Source organism: Hypanus sabinus, unplaced genomic scaffold, assembly GCF_030144855.1.
Source record: "Hypanus sabinus isolate sHypSab1 unplaced genomic scaffold, sHypSab1.hap1 scaffold_496, whole genome shotgun sequence".
NCBI lineage: Eukaryota > Metazoa > Chordata > Chondrichthyes > Myliobatiformes > Dasyatidae > Hypanus > Hypanus sabinus.
Window position 1 is genome coordinate 334,489 of NW_026781364.1, and position 27,719 is coordinate 362,207.

General features: G+C 47.5%; 1 protein-coding gene across 1 annotated transcript; it reads right to left on the minus strand.

Moving 5' to 3' along the window:
- Positions 1–77: 77 nt before the first annotated feature.
- Positions 78–27,719, minus strand: LOC132389193 (uncharacterized). The gene is made up of 9 exons (XM_059961650.1): positions 27,665–27,719; positions 23,577–23,738; positions 22,643–22,762; positions 17,875–17,946; positions 16,608–16,727; positions 13,330–13,446; positions 6,246–6,388; positions 5,619–5,683; positions 78–270 (listed from the first exon to the last, which is right to left on the minus strand). Exons 1-9 carry the CDS (start codon positions 27,717–27,719, stop codon positions 78–80), a joined length of 1,047 nt encoding a protein of 348 aa, XP_059817633.1.

A 27,719-nucleotide genomic window follows, 5' to 3' on the forward strand; every position in this document is an offset into this window, starting at 1 on the left:
GTAAGGGGCAGCAGCGCGGAAGGGGTAGAGCGAGTGGTTAAGTGAACTGGAGGAGAAAGAGGGTGTTATCATTGTATTCAAGTCGGTCCCACTGGTTGCCGACAGAGATCCTTTATCATTTCATAAATATCCGGAAACAAATATCCGGACTTCTCACAGATGAAGCCTGTATGAACCTGATCGCAAGGTTTACGCTCAGAGTCATGTGTACATACACCGCACTCGGGGTCTGATCCCGTCATCCGGTACAGGACATTCGAAGCGAATTTCCTGTCAAAGAGAGGTAAAAAATTTCAACGAACCTCCTGCAGTCAGTCCCCAAAACCACTGAAACCCTCCCTCGCCATTGATCTGTGGCACCCTAACATCTCCCACAGCTCCAGTTTCCCAGCATAGCCTTGTGTCAGTCTTCAGAATACTCCCACTGACCCACTCACTCCCTACAGCCCTGGGTCAGTCACCAAAGTAATCCCTGCCCCACTCTCTACCCACATCTGTGTCAGAGACCAGAATAATAACAGTACCCAACCCTCTCTTCACAGGCCCGTGTCAGTCCCCAAAATATTTCCACAGCGCCAGTGTCTCCCAAGGCCCCATGTCAGTCCTTACTCTCTCCCCACAGGCCTGTGCTTTTTGCCTAAATTCTCACACTCAACACTCACACTCAGCACTGCCACCCCACAGATCGCTGTTAGTCCAAGCTACACCCACTGCCTGACTCTCTCCCGTGCCGGTCCCTGAAAAAATCCCACAGCCCAACCCTTTTCGTAGAGACCTGTGTCAATCACCAAAGCATCTCCCGCTTCCCATGCTCTCCTCACGGACGTGTCTCAGTCCCCAGGGTACTCCCACTGAACCATTCTCTCAGCTCAGATCTGTATCTGTCCCCAAAGTACATCCCTCCCTCATTCTCCGCTCATAGACATGTTCCAAGCCCCAATTGCCCCCACTGCCTCACTCTCTCCCACAATCTGGGTCAGTTCCCAAAAGAGCACCATAGCCCCACGGTCCCGTGCGAGTCCCCATAATCCCATTGCATAGCCTTCTCCCTAATGATCTGTGCCAATCACCAAAAGACTCCCACACCGCACTCTCTTCCCACAGCCCATGTCAGTTCCCACATTTGGAGAAGGAAGTCTGACGATCAGAACGGGAGTGCGGCGCGAGCCATTTTTATTTTTTTATTCTTCTCATCGGACTTAAGAGAAGCGGGACTGCGCAGGCGTGTGACGTTGGGCAGTGACGTAGGGAAGATTTGTAAGGACCACAGCTTTATACAGCGGGCAGCGGAGTGAGCCGGGAGCAGAGTGAAGGCTTAAGGGCTTTGCGTCAACGGGCTTAGGTGGAATCGGGCGAAGCAAGGTAGATTCAGTTTCTAATTATCCCTGCTATTTGAGGAAAGGGGGGATTTATGAGTGTGAGGGCAGCTTGTTGTTCTCGCTGTTCGGATGTGGGAGGTCCTGGAGTCTCCCAGCCCCCGGGACGTGTACATCTGCGCCAGGAGCGCCGAGCTGCAGCTCTTAAGGAACCGTGTTAGGGAACTGGAGCTGTCGCTCCATGAACTTCGTCTGGTCCGGGAGAGGAAGAAGATGATAGAGATGAGGTACAGGCAGTTGGTCACACCAGAGCCACAGGAGGCAGAGAGGTGAGTCACGGTTAGGTGAGGGAAGGGGAAGAGTCAGGTACTAGTGAGTACCCCAGTGGCTGTACCACTTGACAATAAGTACTCCAGTTTGAGTACTGTTGGGGGGGCGAGGAGCAACCTAGCTGGGGGAAACGACAGTGGCCTTGCCACCGGCTCAAAGAGTCCGGCCCTGTAGTTCAGAAGGGCAGAGAAAGGAAGAGGAAGGCAGTGTAATAGGGGACTCGGCAGTTATAGGGTCGGATTGGCGATTCTGTGGACGCAGTTAGGAGACCTGAATGGTAGTTTGCCTCCCTCGTGCCAGGGTCCGAGATGTTTCTGATCGCGACCAGGATATCCTGAAGTGGGATAGTAAGTAACCAGAAGTCGTGGTACATATCGGTTACAATGACATAGGTAGGGAAAGCGAAATTGTGCTGAAAGGCGAAGATAGGGAGAAAGGAAGAGAGCTGAGAAGAAGGACCGCAAAGGCAGGAATCTCGGGAAAACTGCCTGTGCCACGCGACAGTGACAGTAGGAATGGAATGAGTTGGAGGATAAATGCGTGGCAAAAGTACTGGAGCATGGGGCATTGATTCAAGTTTCTGGGTTACTGGGTCCTCTTTTGGGGCAGGCGTGACCTGTACAAACAGGATGGGTTACACTTGAATCCTCGGGAGGCAAATATCCTGGCCCGGAGGTTTGCTAAGGCATCCGGGGAGACTTTAAACTAGAATGGCTGGGGGTGGGAATCAATTTGCAGAACCTAGTACAGAGGAGGTTAGTTCACAAATAGAGCAGGCTGGTAGCCAGTCTGTGGGAAGGATATGCAGGAGATAGAGAAGAGGACCGCACAGACCAAAGATATAGGGGAGAAGGAAGAAAAAAGATAATGAAGTTGTTTGTACTGTTGTGTATAAACAGAGAGGCAGAGGTGGAGAGTTTCTTAAATACATCTATTTTAATGCGAGCAGAATTGTAAGAAAGGTGGATGAGCTTATATTATGGATTGATACCTGGAAATATGATGCTGTAGCAATTAGTGAAAAATGTTTGCAGGAGGGGTGTGATTGCCAACTAAATATTCGTGGATTTCTTTGCTTGTCGTGTGATTTAATCGGAGGGGCAAGTGTGGGAGGAGTGGCATTGCTTGTCAAAGAAAATATTACAGAGGTGGCAAGGCAGGATAGACTCGAGGGTTCGTCTAGGGAGACTATCTGTGTGGAATTGAGGAATGGGAATGGTGTAGTAACAGTTACAGTCCACCTAATGGGGAGCCAGAACTGGAGCAACAAATATGTAAGGAGATAGCAGGTATTTGAAGTGATTGTAGGAGATTTTAATTTTCCACACATAGACTGGGAAGTCGATTCTGTTAAAAGGCTGGATGGTTTGGAGTTTTAAAAATGTGTGCTGGATAAATATTTTTTTAATTACATAGAGGTAATAACTGGAGAACGGGCAGTGTTGGATCTACTGTTAGGAAATGAGATTGGTCTGGTGACCAAGCTATGATTTGGGGATCACATCGGGTCCAGTGATCACAGTACAATGTTTCAATATAATTATGGAGAAAGATAGAACTGGACCCAGAGTTGAGATTTTTTATTGGAGAAAGGCTAACTTTGAGGAGATGCAAATGGATTTAGATGGAGTGGATTGGGACGATTTGTTTTATGGGAAGATACTAATAGAGAAATGGAGGTCATTTAAAGTTGAAATCTTGAGGGTACAGAATTTTTTATGTTCCTGTTAGGTTGAAAGGAAAGCTTAAGAGTTTGAGAGAGCCATGGTTTTCAAGGGATATTGGAAACCTTATTCGGAAAAAGAGAGATATCTACAACAAATATAGGCAGCATGGAGTAAATGAGGTGCACGAAGAATATAAAGAATATAAAAAGAATCTTAAGCAAGAAATTAGAAAGCTAATAGAATATATGAGGTTTCTTTGCTAGTAAGGTGAAAATAAATCCGAACTGTTTCTGCAGATTTCTTAACAGCAAAAGGATAGTGAAGGATGAAGTTCATCCCTTAGAGAATCAGTGTGGACAGCTATTTGTGGAGCCAAAAGAGATGGGGGAGATTTTGACCAATTTCTTTTCATCATTACTGAATGAGGACGATATTGAATTATAAAAATAAGGCAAACAAGTCGTGTAGTTATCGAAGCTATGATGATTAAAGAAGAGTAAGTACTGAAGCGTTTAAAGAATACAAAAGGTGGAAAAGTCTCCGGGCCCTGATAAGTTAGTGTAGAAATAGCAAGGACTCTGAGAGAAATATTTCAAATGTCATTAGAAAACAGGGATGGTGCCGGAGGATTCGCGTGTTTCTCATGTGGTTCCATTGTTTAAATAGAAATTTAAGAGTAAACCTACCAATTATAAGCGTGCAGGTTTGACGTCGGTGGTGGGTAAACTAATGGAATATAGTCTTCGAGATGGTATATATAATTATCTGGAGAGAAAGGGTCTGTTTAAAAGCAGTAAACATAGATTTGCGCTTGAAAGGTAATGTTTGCCAAATTTTATTGAATTTTTTGAAGTGGTGACGATGGAAACTGACGAGGGAAAATCAGTGGAAATTGTCTATAAGGGCTTCAGTAAGGCCTTTGACAAGGTTCCACACGGAAGGTTAGTTTGGAAGGTTCAATCGTTGGTGTTAATATTGAAGTAGTAAAATGGATTCAACAGTGGTTGGATGGGAGATACCAGAGAGTAGTGGTGGATAACTGTTTCTCACGTTGGAGGCCGGTGACTAGTGGTGCGCCTCAGGGATCTCTACTGCGTCCAATGTTGTTTGTCATATACATTAATGATCTGGATGATGGGGTGGGAAATGGGATTAATACGTATGCAGACGATGCTACGATAGGTGCCGTTGTAGACAATGAAGTAGGTTTTCAAAGCCTGCAGAGAGATCTAGGCATAAAGATGGAGTATGCTGGAAGATGGCAGCTGGAGTTTATGCTGATAAGAGTGAGTTGCTACATTTTGGTAGGACTGATCAAAATAGAATATACATGGTAAATGGTAGGGCATTGAGGAATGCAGTAGAACAGAGTGATCTAGGAATAATGGTGCCTTTTTCCCTTGAACGTGGAACCTCATGTGTATATTATGGTGATGAAAGCTAATCAGAGCAATGAGTATAGGAGCTGGGATGTAATGTTAAAATTGTACAAGGCATTGGTGAGGCCAAATTTGGAGGTTTGCGTACAGTTTTTTCACCGAATTATAGGAAAGATGTTACCAAAATAGCTGGAGTACAGAGGAGATTTACTAGAATGTTACCTGTGTTTCAGCACCTGTTACAGAGAAAGGTTGAATTTATTCTTTGGAGCGTGGAAGGGTGAGAGGGGAATTGATGGAGGTATTTAAAATTATGAAGGGGAAAGGTTGAGTTGACGCAGATAGGCATTTTGCATTGAGAGTATGGGAGATTCGAACAAGAGGACATGAGTTGAGAGTTAACAGGGAAAAGTTTAAGGGCAACACTTCTTTACTCAGAGAGTGGTAGCTGTGTGGAACGAGCTTCCAGTAGAAGTGGTAGAGGCAGGATTGATTCTGTCATTTGAAAGAAAAATAGATAGGTTTTGGACAGTAAGCGATCGGTACGGACTAGCAGGGGCGGGATGGCCTGGTTCCGTGCTGTAATTGTCATATGGTTATATTAGTTTTACTGCAAACTCTCGACCAACAGTCCGTGTCGATCCCGAAACAAATCCAATTGCCCATTCTCTCACCGCAGAACTTCCTCTCTCCAAAACGCCCCGATTACCCACTCTCTCCCCACAGCCCTTGTCAGAGCCCTAACTCGTACCAATGCCCACTCCCTTTAGCAACTCGTGTCTGACCACATCTAATATCACTGCACACAACCTTCCTGCAGCCTGTGACAGTCCTCAAAATCAATCCACTGCCCACTCGCCTCTCGCAGCCTGTATCAATCCGACGACCCACTTTCTCCCAAAAGCTTACAAGATCCCAAATCTTACCCGTCTTTGCATTTTCCAATCCAGTATGAACTGTCTTGTTCGCTGATAGCTTTGTTAACAAAGTTCTGTGAAATTAAATTGTTATCATTAATGACTGAATTCGCGCAAAATGTCAGGAGAATCACTCTCTGTCTGAGCCCTGGTGAGTTTGAAGAGATGTTATTGAAGGAGCTTAATTCTGTGTCTCACCACAGGAGAATGTGATGCCACGGTGTGGAGGGAGCCTCACTCCGTGACTGACCCGTGGAGAGAATGAAGTGATGGTATTGAATAAGCTTAATTCTGTGTCTCACCACAGGACAATGTGATGCCACGGTGTGGAGGGATCCTCACTCTGTGTCTGAAACCGGGAGTGTGTGATGAGACCGTATGGAGGGATCTCTCTGTGTAGGACCTCGGGTATATGTGAGGTGACGGTGTGGAGGAAGCTTCACTCTGTGTCTGACCCCGGAAATGTGTGACGGGACGGTGTGAAGGAAATTCACTCCGTTTATGACACCGGGAGTGTGTCCTGGAACTAGAAGGAGGGAGCTTCTCACTGTGTCTGACACCGGAAGTGTGAGATGAAACGGTGTGGAGGGAGCTTCACTCTGGTGCGGATTTATCTTCCGTCAATCTGACACGTACCGCTTCTTCGGCTGAATTTATTTCAAGAAGTTTAGAATCAGAGTCCCAGCAATACTGCATTGCTTTATCGTAGGAACGTTTCAACGTAGTTATAAAATAACAGCCGCCTTCATTTCCGATCCAGTACTGGAGACACTCTTGCTCTGGAAAATAGGGAGAAGGAACAGTGAATCTCCCTGGGTACGGTCCATTGCATCCACTGTGAGTCAAACATAGAAAGAAGATGCCTCCTCACTGACCCATCACGCACACCTAGTCAAGCACAGAATGAAACCCACTCCTTACCGGTCCCTTAACACTACCAGATCACACACAGAAGGAAGATCGATCCTCACCGTCCCATCACACACTCCCGTGGTCAGACATAGAATGAAGCTCCCACCACACCGTCCGATCGCACAATCCCGGGGTGAGACCCACAGTAAAGCTCCCTCGACACCCTCCCATTATACATTCCCGGGATCAGACACAGAAAGGAGCGCTCTCCACATTGTTCCATCACACACTTTCGGCGTCAGACATTGTGAAGCATCCTCCACCCCGTCATATTGCATACTCCAGGGGGAAAACACTGCAAGAATCTCCCTCCACTCTGTCCCATAACACAGTCCTTGGACCGGTCACAGTGGAGCTCCCACCAGACCGTCCCAGCACACACTCCTTTTAGAAACAGAGTGAAGCTTCCTCCACACCGTCCAAACACATACTCCTGTGGTCGGACACACAGTGAAGCTCCCTCCACATGTTCACGTCACACACTCGCAGGGTGAAAAACACAGGGAATCGCCCCCCACACCGTCCGATCACATACTCCTCTGGTCAGAGCCAGAGGGAATCTTCCTCCACACCGCCCCATCACACACACCAGGGGTCAGATATAAGTGATGATCCCTCCATAGTATTGCATCACACTCACACAGAGGTCAGACGCAGAGTGACACTCCCTCCATACAGTCCCATCACACTCCCAGGGGTTTCACCCAGTGTGAGCTCCGTATTGCTCTGTCCCATCAGACACTCCGGTAAAAGACAGAGTGAAGTTCCCTCCTCACTCTCCCAATGCTCATTCCTGGGTTTAGACACAGAGTGATGCTCCCTGCATAGCATCCCATCGCAAACACAGTGTGTCAGACACAGAGTAAAGCTCACTCCACACTGTCCCATCACACACTCCCGGGGTCAGAAACAGGGTGAGACTCCCTCGAAACTGCCACATTATACGTTCCCCGGGTCAAATACAAACTACCCTCACACCCTTCTATCACACGTTTCCGTCGTCAGAATCAAACTGAAGCTCGTTCACTCCGTCCTATCACACTCAACTGCTGTCAGAATCAAATTAAAACTCCCGCCACGGCACCCAATTACACATTCGAGGGACCCCTGACCAGGTGTAGCTCCCTCAATTCCGCCCCATCACAATCTTCAGGAGTCAGGTAAAAGCTCATTTCCGCCATACTCTCACAGAGATCCTGAGGGATGGACAGAAATAGAATTTCACTTCCTGCTGTCCCATCACACACTCCCGGGGAGAGACATATGAATTAGCTCCCTCCACAATTTCCAATCACGCAACCCGTTGCCAGACACTGAGGGTCTCTCCTTTAGCACGGAATCCAGGAGTAAACATAGATCGGAAATCCCTCATACTATTACATCATACCCAGCTGGGGTCAGACACAGAGTGAAGCTCTCTTTTGCTACGGCCCCATCACATACTCATGGATTCAAACTGCACGCTGCTTACTGTCAAATCACACGCTCTTACGGATAGACACAGTGTGAATCTCCCCCCATACCGTCCCATCACACACACCCGGGGTCAGACACAAAGTGAATCTCCCTCCACACCGTCCCATCACACACTCCCGGGGTCAGAGACACAGTGAGTCTCCCTCCACACCGTCCCATCACACACTCCCCGGGTCGGACACAGAGTGAATCTCCCTCCATACCGTCCTAACACACTCTCCCGGTGTCAGAAACAGAGTGAATCTCCCTCCACATCGTCCTATCACACTCACCCGAGATCAGACTCAGAGTGAATCTCCGTCCACACCATCCTATCGCACACTCCGTGGGTCAGAATCAGAGTGAATCACCCACCATACCGTCCCATCACACACACCCGAGGACAGAATCGCAATGAAACTACTTCGGCACCGTCCCATTACAGCCTCCCGTGTCAGTTATAGAGTAGAGGTCCCTGCAGACCATTCAACCATACACTGCCTGACTGGGCAGACAGAAATTTGTGTTCCATCCTCAACGTCACGTCACGCACTCTCAGGGACAAATGAAGAATGAAGCTGTTGTTTGACGATCCAATTATACTCTCCCAGTGTCAAACACAGAGTAATTCTCCTACCACTCTGTCCCATCACACAAGACCGGGCTCGGTCTCAGACTGAAGCTTTCTCTCCACCACACTATCACACACTCATTGGGTCAAACATGGAGTGAAGCTCACTGCATGCTCTCCCATCACGAGGACCTGCGGGCAAACCCTGAGTGAGCATCCCCAACACTTCCCCAACACACTCCCCGTGGTCAGATAGGAAATTAAACACTCTCTGTACAATCCCGCCGCATACTCCCGTGGTCAGACTCAGTATGAACCTCCTTCTACCAGGTGACATCAAATAACCCAGGGGTCAGAGAACGGGCGATGCTCATCCCCACCCCCCTCCACACCGTCCCATCACACATTTTCGAGCATATCACAGTGTAAATCTCCCTCCTTACGCCCTCCTTACATCACACTCCTCCTGGCGAGTCACAGAGTGAAGATCTCTCTCAAACGTCCCCTCACGCTCAACTGTGCTCACACACAAAGCGAAGTTGTGCCCACGCTCTCCCATGGCACATTGACGGTTCAGACTCGCTCCACAACATCCAATCACACAGTACGAAGTCACATAGAATGAACGGCCCTCTACACTGTCCCCTCACACAGTCCCAGAGTCAGACACAGTCGGTGTCTCTCCACGATCCCATTACTCACTCCGGGAGTCAGACACAGAGTGATGCTCCTTCCACACTGTCCAATCACACACACACAGAATAAGACACAGAGTGATGTTCCCTCTGTTCCGTCCCATACCTCACTCTGGGATTCAGACACAGAAGCTTTCTCTCTGCGATCTCATTACTCACTCCCGGATTCAGACACAGTGAATCTCCCTCCACACCGTCCCATCACACAGTCCCGGGGTCAGAAACAGAGTGAATCTCCCTCCAAACCGTCTCATCACACACTCCCGGGGTTCAGAAACAGCGGGAATCTCCCACCACACCGTCCCATCACACACCCCCGGATTCAGACACAGAGTGAATCTCCCTCCAGATCGTCCCATCACACAACCCCGGATTCAGACACAGAGTGATGCCCCCGCTACACTGTCTCGTCGCACACGCCCGGATTCAGAATGAAACGCTCTCTCCCATGACACACTTCAGCGGTCAGAGATGGGGTGAATCTTTCTGGGGACTGTCCCATCACAAGGTCTCGCTGTCAGACACAGAGTGAAGCTGGATCCATACTGTCCCATCAGACATTCCCGGAGTGAGACATAAAGTGAAGTTGTAATGTTACGTCTCACAATCCGGTGTTCAGACATAGAGTGAATCCATCTCCACAACGTCCCATCACACTCTCCTAGATTCAGTGACAACGGGAAACTCCCTCCATGCAGCCCCATCACACACTCACTGGGTCAAACACAGAGTGAATCATCCGCCATACCATCTCTTCACACACTCCCGATGTCAAGCACAGAGTGACGCTTCCTCTCTCCATGCCTGCCCTGTGATGAGGAACGGGTGAAAGTGGGGGATGATGCCTCACCTCTTCTGCTGGTCAACAATTCACAGATTTGAGCCTTGGTTTCGTTTGCAAATCTGTACTTCGTCTCCATCTCAGTGAACTGGTGACGAAGAACGGACAGATTAGAGTTGAGCGCAGAAAGCTTGGATTGAAGGGTTGAGTTTAACTCATTGTAGTTTCGGTCGGAGGTGATCTTAGACTGACGAACCTGAGACACTGAGAGAGATGGTGAGAATGTTTTGCATTTACGTGAGTCAGCGTCACGCTACCGAACGGGTCACACAGTGTTGAGTCAGTGTCACGGTGAAGGGTGTCACAGTGAAGGATATGCTCTGGACACAGTGAGAGTTGTCGGCGCCACCTTGAGGGTCGTGTCTATATCACGCTAGGGGATATATCAATGTCCCGGTGAAGGTTTTGTTGTTACCATGGGGGTCTGCGTCAGTATCGTGCGGGGCATGTCCGAGTTGCTGTGAGGAACGTGCCGGCGTCACTGTGATAGGTGTCTCCGTGCCCCGGCGAGAGGTGACAATGACGTATCACGGTCTCATGGTGTGGGGTGAGCTGGTTGCAAAGTGAAGGGTCCGTCAGTGCCACGGTGAGAGAAGTGTAATGGCCACTGTGTGTGTGAGAGTGACACGCTGAGGTGTGTGTCGGTGCAACGGATAGTTCTATGTCGATCTCATTGTGTCATTGTGAATTTAGCTGTCGGTATCTGGTGAGGGGTTGCCTGTGTCAGGGTGAGGTCAGGGTAATTGCCTCAGTGAGAGGTGCATCAGTGTTATGTTGAGGAGTGATACAGTCTCGGTAAGTGGTGTTACAGTGACATGTGAGTCTTTGTCACGATGCGATGCCGAGAGGATCACGCTGAGGTGGGTGAACGTGTCACGATGTACGGTACCTCAGTGTCACGGTGAAGAGCGTGTCGGTGTCACTGTGAGGTGTGTGTCGGTGTCACTGTTAAGAAATGTATCATTGCAACGTCAGGGGCATGTCGATATTACAGTGAGAGGTACGTTGCCGTCAGTGTGACAGCCACGTCTGTGTTCCGGCGACGGTCGTGTCATTGTCGCGGTGAGGAGAGTATCTGGGTCTCGTTGAAGTTTGTGACCGTGCTACTGTAACAGCATTGTTGATGTGATGGTTAATGGCGTGTCGGTCTCAACGTGAGACTTGATTGCGTTACGGTAAAGGCTGTGTTTTTATCACGGTCTGGGGTCTGTCCGTATTACAGAACATAGAATAGTACAGCAGAGTACAGGCCCACAATGTTGTTCCCACCCCTTAAACGCTGCCTTCACTCTAACCTACCACCTTAAACTCCTCCATATACCTGTCTCGTAGTCTCTTAAATATCACTGGTGTGTCTGCCTCCACCACTGAGACAGGAGGTGCATTCCACTCACCAACCACTCTCTCAGTAAAAAAAAAAAAACAACCTCTAATATCCGCCTTGAACATCCCACCCCTAGCCACATCCTCTTGTTTTGAGCAGTGGTGACCTGCGGAAGAGGTACTTGTTGTCCATTCTATCTATTCCTCTTAATATCTTGTATACCTGTATCTTGTCTTGTCTCATCTTCCTTCCCTCCAAAGACTAAAGCCATAGCTCTCTTAATTTTTGATCATAATGCTTACACTCTGAACCAGGCAGCATCTCCTCTGTACCCTTTCTAACGCTTCCACAACCTTCCGACAGTGCGGAGATCAGAAGGGGACACCAGTACTCCAAGTGTGACCTAACCAGATCTTTATGGAGCTGCATCATTGCATCGCGACTCTTAAACTCTATCCCTCGACTTATGAAAGCTAACAAACATAATCGTTTTAACTACCCTATCTATCTGTGAGGCCACTTTAAGGGATCTGTGGACATGTACACCCAGTTCCCTCTGCTCCACCACACTACCAAGTATCCTGCCGTTTACTCTACACTCTGCATTGGAGTTTGCCCTTCCAAAGTGTACCACCTCAAGCTTCTCCGGGTTGAAATCCACGTGCCACAAAAACAGCCCACGTCTGCAACCCATCAATTCCCTCTGCAATCTTCGACAATCCTCAACACTATTCATAAGACCACCAACCTTTGTCTCGTCTCTAAACTTGCCAACCCACCCTTCTGCCACCACATCCACGTAGTTAATAAAATCACGAAAAACAGATGGTCGAGAACCGATCCTTGTGCAACACCACTGGTCACAGCCATCCAATTCGTCTGCATTCCCTCCACCACGACACTGTGCTTTCTCCAGGCAAGCCCATTGTGAATCCAACTGGCCAAGCGTCCCTGGATCCCGTGCCTTTTGACATTCTAAATAAGCTCTACCGTGTGGAACTTTATCAAATACCATTCTAAATTCGATGTATATCACAACCACTTGCACTATCCACATCTATATGCCTGGTCACCTCCTCATATAATTATATCAGACTTGTTAGACAACATCTGCCCCTCACTAAACCAAGCTGACTGTCCCTGTTTAGACCATGATCTCTATATGCCAATAGGTTTTATCTCTAAGAATCTTTTCCAACAGCTTTTCCACCACGGACGGAACACTCACTGGGTTATAATTACCCGCACTATCCCTACCTCCTTATTTGAACAGGAGGGCAAAATGCGCCTCCCTCCAATCCTCCCGGACCATTCCCGTGGACAACGCGGACATAATGATCCTACCCAGAGGCTCAACAATCTCTTCTCTCCCCTCGAGAAGCAGCCTGGGGAATATTCTATTATGGACCGGTGACTTATCCGTCTGGATGTATTTAATCAACTACAACAGCTCCTCTCCCTTAGTATCAACATGCTCCTGAACATCAATCTCCCTCATATTGTCCTCACCCTCATCAAATTCCCTTTCCTTGGTAAATACCGAAGAGAAGTATTCATTGACCTCGCTCACTTCCACAGTCTCCAGGCGCATCTTCCCACGTTAACCTCTAATCGCTCCTGCCTTCACTCCTGTCATCCTTTTGATCTTCACATAATTGAAGAATACCTTGGGTTTACCCTATTGGCCAAAACCTTCTCTTGCTTCCTCCTTTCTGTCTACATCCCCTTTTTCATCTCTTTTCTTTCTAACCTACGTTCCTCAATAGAACCATCTGATCCTTTCTTCCTAATCTTCATGTATGCTGCCTTCTTCCATCGGTGTTACAGTAAGGGGGTTGGTTTCACTGTTGTGTTTTACAATCTCAATATATTCCACTCTCTTTATTTACGGTCTATCTCCATTCGGAGACGGTTCCACTCACCATAGATCGAGAGACTGGCCACAGTCACGATGAGGGCGGATGTAACTAGGCAGAGGAGGCAGATCAGACGGTACGGTCTATTTCCGATCTTCACTTTCGACTCCAGTTCTACCGCAGCTGTGGAGACAGCATACGACCATAAGATCACAATAAATATTTAATAAGAAAATAGGAGCTACTGAATGTATACTTGACTTCAGTATCTTAGTGACTGTAGTGATGACTTGCAGCAGACTGCAAGGCCTGAGTATGTAGATGTTACGAAAGAGGATGTAATGGAGCATTTGGAAAACATCAAATTGGATAAATCTCCGGTACCGGACGAAATATACCTCAGGCTCCTGTGGGCGGCGAGGGAAGAGATTGCTGAGGCTCTGGCAATGATCTTTGCGTCATCAATGGAGAAGTGGGATGTTCAGGAGGATTGGAAGTTTGCGGATGTCGTTCCTTTATTCAAAAACAGGAGAGGCGATAACCCAGGAAATTATAGACCAGTGAGTCTTACCTCAGTGGTTGGTAAGTTAACGGAGAGTATCCTGAGAGGCAGGATTTATGAACATTTGGAGAGGTATAATATGTTTAGGGTTTGTCGGCATGACTTTGTACAGGGCAGATCGTGCCTTGCGAGACTGATTGAATTTTTGTGGGGATGTGGCTAAACACATTGATAAGGAAGAACAGTTGATGGATTTCAACAAATAATTATATAAGGTAGCCCATGCAAGGCTTTCTGAGAAAGTAAGGAGGAATGCGATCCAAGGGGATATTGCTTTGTGGATCCACAACTGGCTTGCCCACAGAAGGGAAAGAGTGGGTGCAGACGGGTCATATTCTGCACAGAATTCGGTCACCAGTGGAGTGCAACAGGATCTTTTCTGGGACCTTCTTCGTGACTCTTATAAATTAACTGGTTGAAGATGTGGAGGGATGGGTCCGTAAGTTTGCTGATGACACAATGTTTAGAGGTGTTGTGGATAGTTTGGAGGGCTGTCAGATGTTACAGCGGGACATTGATAGGGTGCAAAACCGGGCTAAGAAATGATATATGGAGTTCAACCCAGCGAAGTGTGAAGTGATACATTTTGATAGGTCAAATACGATGGCAGATTACAGTACTAATGGTAAGACTAGGGGCAGTGTGGAGATCAGAGGGATCTTGGGGTCCTATCTCAAAGCTGCGCAGGTTGACTCTGTGATTAAGAAGACGTAAATTTATTTTGGCCTTCGTCAATCGTGGAATTGAATTTAGGAGCTGAGAGCTAATGTTGCAGCTATATAGGACCCTGGTCAGACCACACTTGGAGTACTAAGCTCGGTTCTGGTAGCCTCACTACAGGAACGTCGTAGAATCCATAGAAAGGGTGCAGAGGAGATTCAGAAGACTGTTTACTGGATTTGAGAGCATGCATTATGAGAATAGGTTGAGTGAAATCAACATTTCTCCTTGGAACGACGGAGGATGAGAGGTGACCAGATTTGAGGGGCACAAGATGAGGAGAGGCATGGATCGTGTGGATAGTCAGAGGCTTTTTCTCAGGACTGAAATCGCTCGCAGAAAAGGACATGCTTTTAAGGTGCTTGGAAGTAGGTACAGAGGAGGTGTCGGGGTAAGATTTTTTTTTACTCAGAGAGTGGTGAGGCTGCAGGAAGGGGTGGTGGAGGCGAAACCGATAGGGTCTTTCACAGGACTCATGGATGGCTACATCGAGCTTAGGAAAATAGAGGGTTCTGTGTAAAGACTTGGTCGTTGGAAGGTAGGGACGTGTTCGTTTCAACTTTTTGGCTGAAGAGCCTGTAATGTGCTGTATGTTTTCTTTGTTTGAAAGGTTCTTTGTACATCACAAACAGGAGAGGTGCATGCTAACTTTAACACTGAGAGGTGCACACTGACTTTAACACTGAGAGTTGCACGCTGACTTTAACACTGAGAGGTGCACGCTGTCTTTAACACTGAGAGGTGCACACTGACTTTAACACTGAGAGGTGCATACTGACTTTAACACTGAGAGGTGCACACTGACTCTAAAATGCACACTGACTTTAACAAATATTGTTACAAGTTCCCAAATGGTAGTGGACTCTGGGAGATGGAAGAGAGGAAGCGAGGGACGAAGAAAGAAAGGAGCGGTGAGAGATGGAGTGAGGGGGGAGATCCTGAAGTTGGAAGATGGAGGAACGAGAGAGATACTTGATGGCCTGAGACCAGACAGAGTTGTCCTGCTAATATGATCGGGAAAGACAGATCAGGCACGGGGAGTAGATGTAATCTGCCTGGACTTTAACAATGTCTCAGATGGTACACTATTCTGGAAGATGATGGTACAGGAGTCGGGAGGTCACGGTGCAGATGTACAGTGACGCCGCTCTTGTTCAGTATCGGTCGCCCTGATGACGGAAAGGCCACGATGCCGGAATGTTTAAGAGTATGTTGGACTCGGGGGAGTGAGGCATGGAGAGAGGTCAGGCAGGTCGGGATGTTATTCCTTGTATCGCAGGGGTGACCTTACAGCGTTGTATAAAACCTCGAGGTGCGCAGGCAGGGTGTACAAGCACAGACGTTCCTCAGGTCCGCGGTATGAGGAACCAGAGGGCACAGGATTGAGGTGAGAGTCGATGGCGTGAAAGTAGAGAGATGTGTGAGGGAGTGGTGTTAGAGAGGAAGGAGGTAGACAGGGTCGAGAGGGGTAAATAGAAAGTGAGAGTGAGAGTATAGGGGTGGAGAGAGAGACGGAGAGTGGGGCGGAGGAGGAAGTGTGGGGATATGGGGAGAGACTGGTGAATAGATGGGGAAATGTTTGTAGTAGATTAGTTGGGGAGAATCGGGAACCGAGTAGTGGAGGTGACTGGGGTAGCAGAGGAGCAGAGTGAGAGGGGTGCGTGGTGTGGGCAGATGGGGGAGTGAGAGTAGAGCAGAGAAAATGAGGAGAACGAGGATGTTACCGGATTGGAGGGAGAAATTTATGGATAGAGATCGGTCAGGTTGGGACTCTAATTCTTGGGGTGTTGGGGTAACCATACAAAGGCGTATGAAACCACGAGCGGTGAGTGCGTTCAGTTATTTTCCACAGACTTGGACAATCGAGGACCAGAGCGCACAAGTCTAAGTTGAAGGAGAAATTGGATTTAATTGGGACCCGTGTGACAATCTATCATTACCCAGATGGTTGTCAGTCTATGGAACGAGCTGACAGAGGAGGTGGTCCAAGCAGATGGAGTAGAAACACTTAGGAGTATGAGACTGACCACTCCAAAATGACGTCATCACTGTGAACTCTGACCTGTTGGTGCGCTGGTTGACAGCCCGCTGGGTCCCGAGGAAATGGGCGGATCTTCGTCCTCATCGATACGGGGTTTCTTTTTCCGAAAGTTCAGCATTGAGTAGGTAGAGTTCAGACCGTCTGGGAGGAAAAGAGAGAGAGACAGGCAGATTAGGAAGAGAGTGAGAGCGGGAGGGAATGGGGGATGGAGTCGGGGAGACAGAGGGGAAAGTGAAGGGAGAGAGGGTATGAGGTATCAAGATAGAGGGTGAGGGAGAGCGGGGAGAGAGAGGACAGACGTGGAAGAGAGAAGGAGAAAACGCCGGACAGAGAGGGGAGAGCGCGATGTGGGCATTGGACAGGAAAATGCGAGCGAAAGAACGGGGAGAGAAAGGGAAAGGGGGCAGAGAGTGTCGAGGGGAGCGGAGTAAGAGGCGTGAGAGATGAATGGAGGGGAATGAGAAGTGAGAGGGAAGTCGGGCGGAAGTGGGAGAGGGATGGGGAAGCGAGAACAAGAGAATTTCAATGAGGGGAAATTGCAAGCTGGGAGAACGTCGGGGAGCGGGAGAGATGGATGGAGAGAAAGAGAAAGCGTGGAGGGGAGATGAGTGGCAAATTTCGAGACAGTGAGAGATGGGAAGAATAGGCGTGGTTGACGGGGGTATGAGAGTGATCAAGGAAAGCGCGATAGAGAGGGAGTTCGAGATTGTTAGAAACGGTGGCTGTGATAGAAGAGAGTGCGGAGGGAGTGGGGGCAATGAAAGAGGACGGAGAGTACGGGACAGTTGGATACAGTAGGGGAAATAGTATAAGGGAGAGACAGGGGATGGAGCGAGAGAGGAGACGGCGTGATAGAAGGGAAATAGGGAAAAGAGAGTGGTGTTAGAAAAGGGAGAGGGAGTTAAGATTTAATACCGAGCTGCTTCTCCGCGTCTCACAAACAGTCCTGCTTCCTCACTACAACATGAATCTAACTGACCTCCACCACCCATTCACCACATCGCTTGCTCCTCGCTGCGCCTTCCTCTGCATACCATGCCATCTTGCCACAGCACTCCCTCCACAATCCATCCCACGGCGCTACCTCTAATTCGCCCCTCCCAGGGTGCAGCACTCCTCACCGATCCTCAAACAGAAAATCCACCCCCCTTCGCATCTCTCACGCGTTCCCACCGTGTTATTCACAAACAGGGAATCATTAGGGTCATCTGGACGTTTGCCCTGAGAACTCTCGACAGGATTGGACACGTCACCTAAACAGGGACGAAGTAACAAAGATGAAACTGACCTCGATCAGTCCGGACCCGGGTTGCCGAGAGGGTCTTGAAATTAACATCCGCGTACAGCACATCAGGTTCAGCTGGACACAGAAGATTGAGGGTCAGACACAGAGTGAATCTCCCTCCGCACGGTTCCATCACAAACTCCTGGGGTCAGAGGCAGAGTGATGCTCCCAACCCATGGTCCTATCACACACGACTGGGGTCAGTCATCGACTGAAGCTCCCTCCACGTTGCCCTAGGGGGCCGTTCGATAATCCGATAAAAACGGGGCAGAAGCCGTCCTTGAGAGCGGTGGGACGAGCTTCCGTAACGTTCTTCCCGATGGGAGTGAGTGCGGCGGGTTTGGGTGGGGGTCTACGTTTATGCTGGTTACTTCACGGAGACAGCAGGAAATGTAGACAGTGTCCATGGATGTAGACACGTCATATTTCCATCTTTGGAGTAAGACAGCATGGTGGCTCTTTAGGGCAGAGTACCAGACGTGATGGATAGGGTCTTTAATGAGCTATTTTTGGGTTCCACTGTATAAGGGGATGGGGTCAGGGGGGATTAGACTGACCGATTTGATTGCGTAGGACCTGATTCACTGATTGGTTGGTAAAATGTACACTGACAAATACTGTCACAAGATCCCAGATGGTAGATCACTCTGGGAGATGGAAGAGAGGACTGGAGGGACGAAGAAAGAAAGGAGCGGTGAGAGAGGGCGGGAGGGCGAAGATCCGGATGGTGGAAGTTGGAGGAGGGAGAGAGATACGGATGGCCTGAGACCGAGGGAGAGTCGCCGGGATAATATAATCGGGAAGGACTGATCAGGCCCGGGGAGTAGATGTCATCTACCTAGACTTTAACAATTTCTCAGATGGTACACTGAGATGGAAGATGATGGTACAGGAGTCGGGAGATCACGTTGCATATGTCCAGTAACGCCGCTGTTGTTCAGTGTCGGTCGCCCTGATATAGGAAAGGCCACTGTGCTGAAAGGTTTACGAGGATGTTGGACTCGGGGGAGTGAGGCATGCGGAGAGGTCGGGCAGGTCGGGACTTGATTCCTTGGAGCGCAGGGGCGACCTTACAGAATTGTATAAAACTAAGACGGGCGCAGGCTGGGTGAATGAGCACAGACGTTCCTCAGGACCGGGGTATCGGGAACCACTGGGCAGAGGATTGACGTGAGAGTCGATGGCGACGAGGGAGAAGGTTGAGGAAACGCGGAGGCTGTTTTAGAGAGAACGGACAGAGACGGGCGAGAGAAAGGGTGGGAGAGGAAATAGGGAGAGGAGAGAGTGTGGTGGGAGTGGGTGAGGGTGGGACGACGGAGAAGAATGGAACGGATGTGGAGAAAGAAGGCCATAGATTTGTAGGAGTGCAGGAGAGAGGTGGGGGAGAAACATGACGCGAGCAAAGGAGGAGAATAGGGTAGGAGTTGGTCAGAGAGAGTGAGGAGTGCAATGTAAGAGTGGATGAGAGAGCAGGAAGAGAACGAGAATGTTGCCGGACTCGGGAGACTGATCAAAGGAGAGAGGTCGGACAGGTTGGGACTTCAATTCCTGGAGCGTAGTGATGACCTCACAGAGACGTATAACACCACGAGGGGTCAATGCGTACAGTTATTTCCCCAGACTTGCAGAATAACCACCTGACCATATAACCATATTACAATTGCAGCACGGAAACCGGCCATCTGGGTCATTCTAGTCCTTGTCGAAAGCCTACCCTCACCTAATCCCACCGACCCATAACCCTTCATTCATTTCCTGTCCATATACCTATCCAATTTTGCTTTAAATTACAATACCGAACATGCCTCTAAAATTGCTACTGGAAGCTCATTCCATACAGCCACCACTCTCTGAGTAAAGAAATTCCCCCTCAGGTTACCCTTAAACATTTGCCCCATAAGTCTCAACTCATGTGCTCTTGTTTGAATCTCCCCTAGTCTCAATGGAAAAAGCTTATACACGTCAACTCTATCTATGCCTCTCATAATTTTATATACCTTTATCGTCCCCCCTCAACGTTCTGCGCTCCAAAGAATAAAAACCTAACTTCTTCAATCTTTCCCTGTAACTTAGGTGCTGAAACCCAGGCAACCTTCCAGTAAATCTTCTCCGTACTCTCTCTATTTTGTTGACAACTTTACTATATTTCAGTGACCAGAACTGTACGCAATACTCCAAATTCGGCCTTACAAATGTATTGTACAATTTTAACATTACATCCCAACTCCTATACTCAATGCTCTGATTTATAAAGGCCAAAATACCAAAAGCTTTCGTCACCACCCTTTCCACGTGTGATTCCACTTTCAGGGAACTATGCACCATTATTTCCAGATCACACTGTTCTACTGCATTCTTCAATGCCCTACCATTTTCCATGTATGTCCTATTTGGATTATTCCTACCAAAATGTAGCGCCTCACACTTATCAACATTAAACTCCATCTTCCATCGCTCAGCCCACTCTTCTAAATGGTTTAAATCTTTCTGCAAACTTTGAAAACCTACTTCAGTAGGCAAAACGCCACCTAACTTAGTATCATCTGCATATTTACTAATCCAATTTAACACCCCATCATGCTGATCATTGATGTATTTGACAAATAACATTGAACCCAGTACAGATCCCTGAGGCACACCACTAGTCACCGGCCTCCAACCTGACAAACAGTTATCCACCACTACTCACTGGCATCTCCCATCCAGCCACTTTTGAATATATTCTACTACTTCAATATTAATACCTAACGATTGAACTTTCCTAACTAACCTTCCATGCGAAACTTGTCAAAGGCCTTACTGAAGTCCATATAGACAAAATCCACCGCTTTAACCTCGTCAACTTTCCTCGTAACCTCTTCAATAAATTCAATAAGATGTGACAAACATGACCTTCCACGTACAAATCCTTTGAATCTTCCTAATCAGACCCTCTGTATCCAGATAATTATTATACCAGCTATAAGAATACTTTTCATTAATTTACCCACCACTGACGTCAAAGTGCCAGGCCTATAATTGCTATGTTTACTCTTAGAACCCTTTTTAAACAATGGAACCACATGAGCAATACGCCAATCCTCCGGCACAATCCCCGTTTCTGATGACATTTGAAATATTTCTGTCAGAGCCCCTGATATTTCTGCAATAACCTCCCTCAAGGTCCTAGGGAAAATCCTGTCAGCACCTGAAGATTTATTCATTTTTATATTCCTTAAAAGCGCCAGTACTTCCTCCGCTTTAACCGTTTATTTACATAACTTCACTACTTGTTTACCTTACCTTATACAATCCAGTATTCTTCTCCATAATGAATACCGAGGGAAAGAAATTGTTCAAAATCTCCCCCATCTCTTTCGGCTCCGCACGTAGCTGTGCACTCTGATTCTCTAAGGGACCAGTTTTATCCCTCACTATCCTTTTGCTATTCATGTAACTGTAGAAACCCTTCAGATTTATTTTCCCCGTACTTGCCAAAACAACCTGGTATTTTCTTTTAGCTTTTCTAATTTCTTTCTTAAGATTACATTCTTTATATTCTTCGATCACCTCATTTACTCCATGCTGCCTAGGTTTATTGTAGATATCTCTCTTTTTCCTAACCAAGCTTCCAATATCCCCTGAGAACTATGGCCCTCTCAAACGTTTATCCTTTCCTTTCCACCTAACAGGAACATAAAGATTCTGTACCCTCAAAACTTCACCTTTAAATGACCTCCATTTCTCTATTACATTTTTCCCATAAAACAAATTGTCCCTATCCACTCCTAATTCTTTCGCAACGCTTCAAAGTTAGCCTTTCTCCAATGGAAAATCTCAAAAATCTCAACTCTGGGTCCATTCCAATCTTTCTCCGTAATTATATTAAAATTAATGGCATTGTGATCACTTGACCGAAGTGCTCCCCAAAACATATACCTCCGTCACCCGACCTATTTCATTCCCTAATAGAAGATCCAACACTGCCCCTTCTCTGATCGGTACCTCTATACATTGCTGCAAAAAACTCTATTCTGTACATACTTTACAAATCCAAATCATCAATTCCTTTTACAGTATTGGCTTCCCAGTCTGTGTGCGGAAAATTCAAATCTTCCGCAATCACAACCGCGTGATTACTACAAACATCTGCTATCTCCTTACAGATTTGCTCCTCCAATTCTTGCTGTCCATTAGGTGGTCTACAACACATCTGTAATATATTAGACGAGCCCTCTAATCTATCCTGTCGGAGCACCGCTGTAACTTTTTCTCTGACAACCAACGCAACATCTCCCCCTCTTGTCCCTCCGATTCTATCACACCTGAAGCAACGAAATCCAGGAATATTTAGTTGCCAATCACACCCCTCCTGCAACAATGTTTCAATAATTGCTACAACATCATATTTCCAGGTATCAAACCACGCTCCAAACTCATCCACCTTTCTTACAATGTTTCGAGCATTAAAATAAATGCATTTAAGAAATTTTCCACCACTTCCTTTCTGTTTATCACCAGCAGGACAAATACATTTACAGCCTTCTTTTTCTCCCTGCTCCCATACGTCTGTTCCTACACTCTCGAGGCCCAGAGCGCACAAGGCTAAGATGAGAGGAGAAAGGGATTGAATTGCGGAGCCGAGAGATAACTTTTTTTTTACCCAGACGGTGGTCAGTCTATGGACTGAGCTGACAGTGGACGTGGTCGATACAGATGCAATAGAAACACGGACTCTTGAGATTATGGCACGTGACCCCTCCAGAATGACGTCATCATTGTGAACTCTGACCTGTTTGTGCTGTGGTTGACAGCCCGTCGGGTCCCGGGGAAATGGGAGGTTCTTCATCCACATCGATGAGCGGTTCCTCTTTCCGAACGTTCAGCGCAGAGTCAGTGGAGTTCAGACCGTCTGGGGGAGAGAGTCGGTCAGGCGGATGAGAAGAGAGTGAGAGCGGTAGGGAATAGGAGAGGTAATCGGTAATTGACAGAAGAGAGGGGGGTTGAGAGAAGAGAGAGAGGGATACGTAAGGGGTGAGAAGGGGTGAGACAGCGGCAGAGTGTGAGTGAGAAGAGGGGAGAGAGAGAGGACAGAGACGTGGGGATAGAGTGAAGGTGAAAACAATAGACAGAGTGGGGAGAGAGCGATGAGGACATTGGGCATGAAAGTGCGAGAAAAAGAATGGGTAGAGTGGGAGGAGGAAGGGGAAAATGAGTCGGGGAGAGAGGAGTGTGAAGGTGATAGAGCGAAATGAGATGGGAGAGCGAGAGAGGGTAGAAGAATGATAGGAAAGAGAGAACAAGGGGATTTCAGAGAGGGAAAAGAGCGAGGGGGAGAGCGACGGGGAGAGAGGGGTGTTTAGAAAGGAGTTAAAGGAGCGAGGGGAGATGAGCGACAAACGGATAGAGAGGTAGGAAGAACGGGAGATGTGGCGGGTTGGAATGAGAGTTAACAGAGAGACATAAAAAGAGTACGATGGAGAAACCAGGAGTGATGGAGACGGTAACTGTGATAAAGGAGTGACGGGGCAATGAGAGAGGGCAAATAGAAGGGCACTGTGGGAGTCAGTAGGGGAAATAGTGTGAGTGAGGGACAGTGCAGAGACGGCGAGAGGAGACGGGGTGAGAGAAGGAGAGGGAGATGACAGAAGGCGAAAGAGGAAAAAGAGAGTGGGGTTAGAAAAGGGAGAGAGGGCTTAAGGTTTTATACCGCCCACGCTACTCACCGTCTCTCCCACCGACATGCAAAGCTCCGCACGGAAAAGCAAAGGGAATTTCCCCGTCATCGCATCTCTCACGCGTTCCCTCCGTGTTATTTTCAAACAGGGAATCGTTGGAGTCAACTGTAAGTTTGCTCTGAGATCTCTCGACAGGATTGGACACGTCAGCTAAAGAGGTTTAAACCGATAAAGATGAAACTGACCTCGATCTGTCCCGACCGAGGGTTCAGGGAATGTCTCGAAATTAAGTACATCAGGGTCAGCTGGACACACGTCAGTGAGGGTCAGACACAGAGTGAATCTCCCTCCACACAGACACATCACAAAATCGTGGAGTCAGACACAGTGTGAATCTCCCTCCACTCAGCCTCATCACAAACCCGTGGAGTCAGACACAGAGTGAATCTCCCTCCACACCGTCACATCACAAACTCGCGGAGTCAGACACAGAGTGAATCTCCCTCCACACAGCCACATCACAAACTCGTGGAGTCAGACACCGAGTGAATCTCCCTCCACACCGTCACATCACAAACTCGTGGAGTCAGACACAGAGTGAATCTCCCTCCACACCGTCACATCACAAACTCGTGGAGTCAGACACAGAGTGAATCTCCCTCCACACAGCCACATCACAAACTCGTGGAGTCAGACACCGAGTGAATCTCCCTCCACACCGTCACATCACATACACCCAAGATCAGACACAGAGTGAATTTCCCTCTACACCATCCCATCACACACTCCCTGAGTCAGACACAGAGTGAATCTCCCTCCACACCGTTCCGTTACGGATACCGAGTTCACCAACAACCTCTAGAGTGTCCCATCACACACTCCGGGAGTCAGACACAAAGGGAATTTTCCGCCACACCGTCCCTTCGCACACTCCGGGAGTCAGGCACAGAGTGAATCACCGTCCCATCACACACTCCCGGGGTCAGATACAGATAGAATCTCCCTCGTCACCGTACCATCACACACTCCCGTGGTCAGATACAGATTGAATCTCCATCCACACCTTCCCATCACACACTCCCGGGGTCATACACAGTATAAAGCACACTCCACACTACCTTATCAAGCAATCCCGTGGTCAGAGACAAAGTGAGGCTTCCTCTAGACTCTCTCAGCACAGATTCCCAGAATCACACACAGTGAAGGCACCTCCACGCCTTTGCGTTACAGATTTCGAGTTCACCAACAAACTCTACAATGTCCCATCACACACTCACTCAAAGAAGATGTCAGAACATTAGAATGTCATTTTGAAACAGTATAGTCCTGATCAAAGAATGCGGACATTTAGATATTGAAGTTTACAGGAAACCAACACACGCTGAGCCTTGACTGAGTATTGAGTCTCTTAGCCCATGAGAACATAAGCTGCGGTTTACCAGTACTTCAGAGAAGTATTGAAAGCGTGCGGCTACACTGACTGGGCCGCCGAGTAGACAGCAAAAAATAAAAATAGCAGCGACTTCAGCTCAACAGACGGACTTCAGCGGTTCTCACAAAAAGCCTCCATCACCTTCTGTCTATCATTTCTCTCTCTGCGTCACAATCTCCCAATTTCTCTGCCGGGAAAGCCTCTAACCCGCGTGAAATGTGTGTGTGTGTGTGTGTGTGTGTGTGTGTGACAGTGAGAGAGAGAGAGAGAGAGAGAGAGAGAGAGAGAGAGAGAGAGAGAGAGAGAGAGAGAGAGAGAGAGAGAGAGAGAGAGAGAGAGAGAAAGAGAACGCATCCGCACCGTCCGAACCAACATTCCCTGTGTTCGACATAAGTGAAGCACCTGTCCCACGACCCATTCCCGGAGTGAGACATAGTGTGCGCTCACTCACCCACCGTCTCATTATACACTCTCGTGGTCGGAACTAGAGTGACGCTTCCTCCACACCGTCTCATTTACCATTCCCCCGGTCAGAAAGAGTGTGATGCCCCCTCCACACTGTCCCGTCGCACACTTCCGTGTTCAGACACAGCGCGACACTTTCACCACAACTTCCTGCATCCATTGAACCATAGAACATCACAGCACAGAAACAGGACTTTTGGTCCTTCTTGGCTGTGCAGAAACATTTCTTTCGCCTAGGCCCACAGACCTGCACCTGGGCCATATCCCACCAAATCCCTCTCATCCAAATCCTAGTCCAGGTTATTTTTTAACGTCAAAAGTGAGCCCGCATTCACCACTTCATCTGGCATTTCATTCCACACTCCCACCACTCCGTGCGCGAAGGAGATCCCACGCCACCATATGGATCCCTTTAAGCTTTTCCTCCTTCATCCTTAATGCATGAATTTGATTTTTGTCTCCCCTAGCATCAGTGGGAAATAAAACCTGCTTGCTTTCACTATACCTATATCCATCATAATCCATCTCATTCTCCTACTGCCCAGGGAATAAAGTCCTAACCTATCCGACCGTTCTCTGTAACTCAAGTCCCAGCAAGATCCTTGTAAAGTTTCCCTGCATTCTTTCAACATTATTAATATCCTTCCAGTAAATAGGTGACCAAAACTACACACAGTACTCCAAATTCCGTCCCACCAATGTCTTAGACATCCTCACCATTACATTCCAACTCGTATACTGAGTACTTTGATTTATCAAGGCCAATATACCAAAAGCTTTCTTTACGATCCTAGACACCTGTGACGCCACTTTCAGGAAATTACGTATTTCTACTCCCAGATCCCTCTGTTCTATTGCACTCCTCAGTGTCCTACCATTTACCTTGTATGATCTTACCTTGATTTGCCCTTCCGAAGTGCAATACCTCATAAATGCCCGCGTTAAATTTCATCTGCCATTCTTCCGCCCATTTCTGCAACTGGTCCAAATCCCTCTACAAGCATTGAAAAACTTCTTCACCGTCCACTACACCTTCAACCTTTGTAACATCAGTAAATTTGCTGATCCAATTTGACACATTATCATCCAGATTGATATAGTTGGCAAATAACAATGGACACAGCTCTGATCCCTGTGGCACACCACTAGATACAGGCCTCCACTCAGAGTAGCAATCCTCCACTACCACTCTCTGGATTCCTCCATTGAGGCAATGTCTAATCCAGCTGACCACCTCTAGATGTATATGCAGCGACTGAATCTTCCTAACTAACCATCTATGCGGTATTTTGTCGAAGACCTTACTATAGTCCATGCATACAACATCCACTACCTTCCCTTCAGCCACTTTCCTGGACCCTTCTTCGAAAAACTGTAATAGATTGTTTACGCATAACCTACCACGCACAAAGCCATGCTAACTTTTTCTAATAAGTCCCTGTCTAACCAAAAACCTGTAAATGCTATCTCTTAGTATTCCTTCCAATAATTTACCTGCTAACATTGTCAAATTTACTGACCTATAATTTCCCGGCTTACTTTTTGAGACTTTTTTTTTAAACAACTGAACTGCATGAGCTATCCTCCAATCCTCTGGCACCTGACCAGTGAATATTGACATTTTAAATATTTCTGCCAGGGCCACTGCAATTTCAACACTAGTCGCTTTCAAGGTCCGAGGGAATAGCCTGTAAGGTCCTGGGGATTTATCCTCTCTGATTTGCCTCAAGACAGCAAGCACCTCCTCCTCTTTAATCTGTGTAAGTTCCATGATCTCCCTACTTGTTTGCCTTGTTTCCATAGACTCCATTTCAGTTTCATAGCAAACACATTTGCAAAAAAGAAAAATAATACCTCTCCCATTGCTTTTGGTTCCATACATAGCCGACCACTCTGATCATCAAGAGGAACAATTTTATCCCTTACTCTCCTTTTGTTCTAAACATATGTCGAAGCTCTTAGGATTATCCTTCACCCTGACAGCCAAAGTAACCTTATGTTTTCTTTTAGACATCCTGATTTCTTTCTTAAGTATTTTCTTATTCTTTTTATACTCCTCAGGCATCTTATTTCCTCCCTGTTGTCTGTACACGTTACGCACCTCTCTCTTCTTCTTTATCAGATTTCCAATATACCCGGAGAACCAAGGTTCCTTATTCTTACTCACTTTGACTAACCCTGACAAGAACCTACAAACACTGCACTCTTAAAATTTCTCCTTTGAAGGCCTCACACTTACCAATCACATCCTTGGCAGAGAACAAACTGTCCCAAACAACGCTTTTTAGATCCAT

Bases quoted from the DNA above. Each gene is read 5' to 3' on its own strand.
- LOC132389193 (XM_059961650.1), bottom strand. From the start codon at position 27,719: ATGGATCTAAAAAGCGTTGTTTGGGACAGTTTGTTCTCTGCCAAGGAT. The intron at 17,947-22,642 runs GTCAGAGTTCAC...TTCTGTGTCCAG, and splicing joins GTCAACCACAGCACAAACAG to CTGAACCTGATGTGCTGTAC. The intron at 271-5,618 runs GTAAGATTTGGG...TCTCTTTGACAG, and splicing joins ATTGGAAAATGCAAAGACGG to GAAATTCGCTTCGAATGTCC.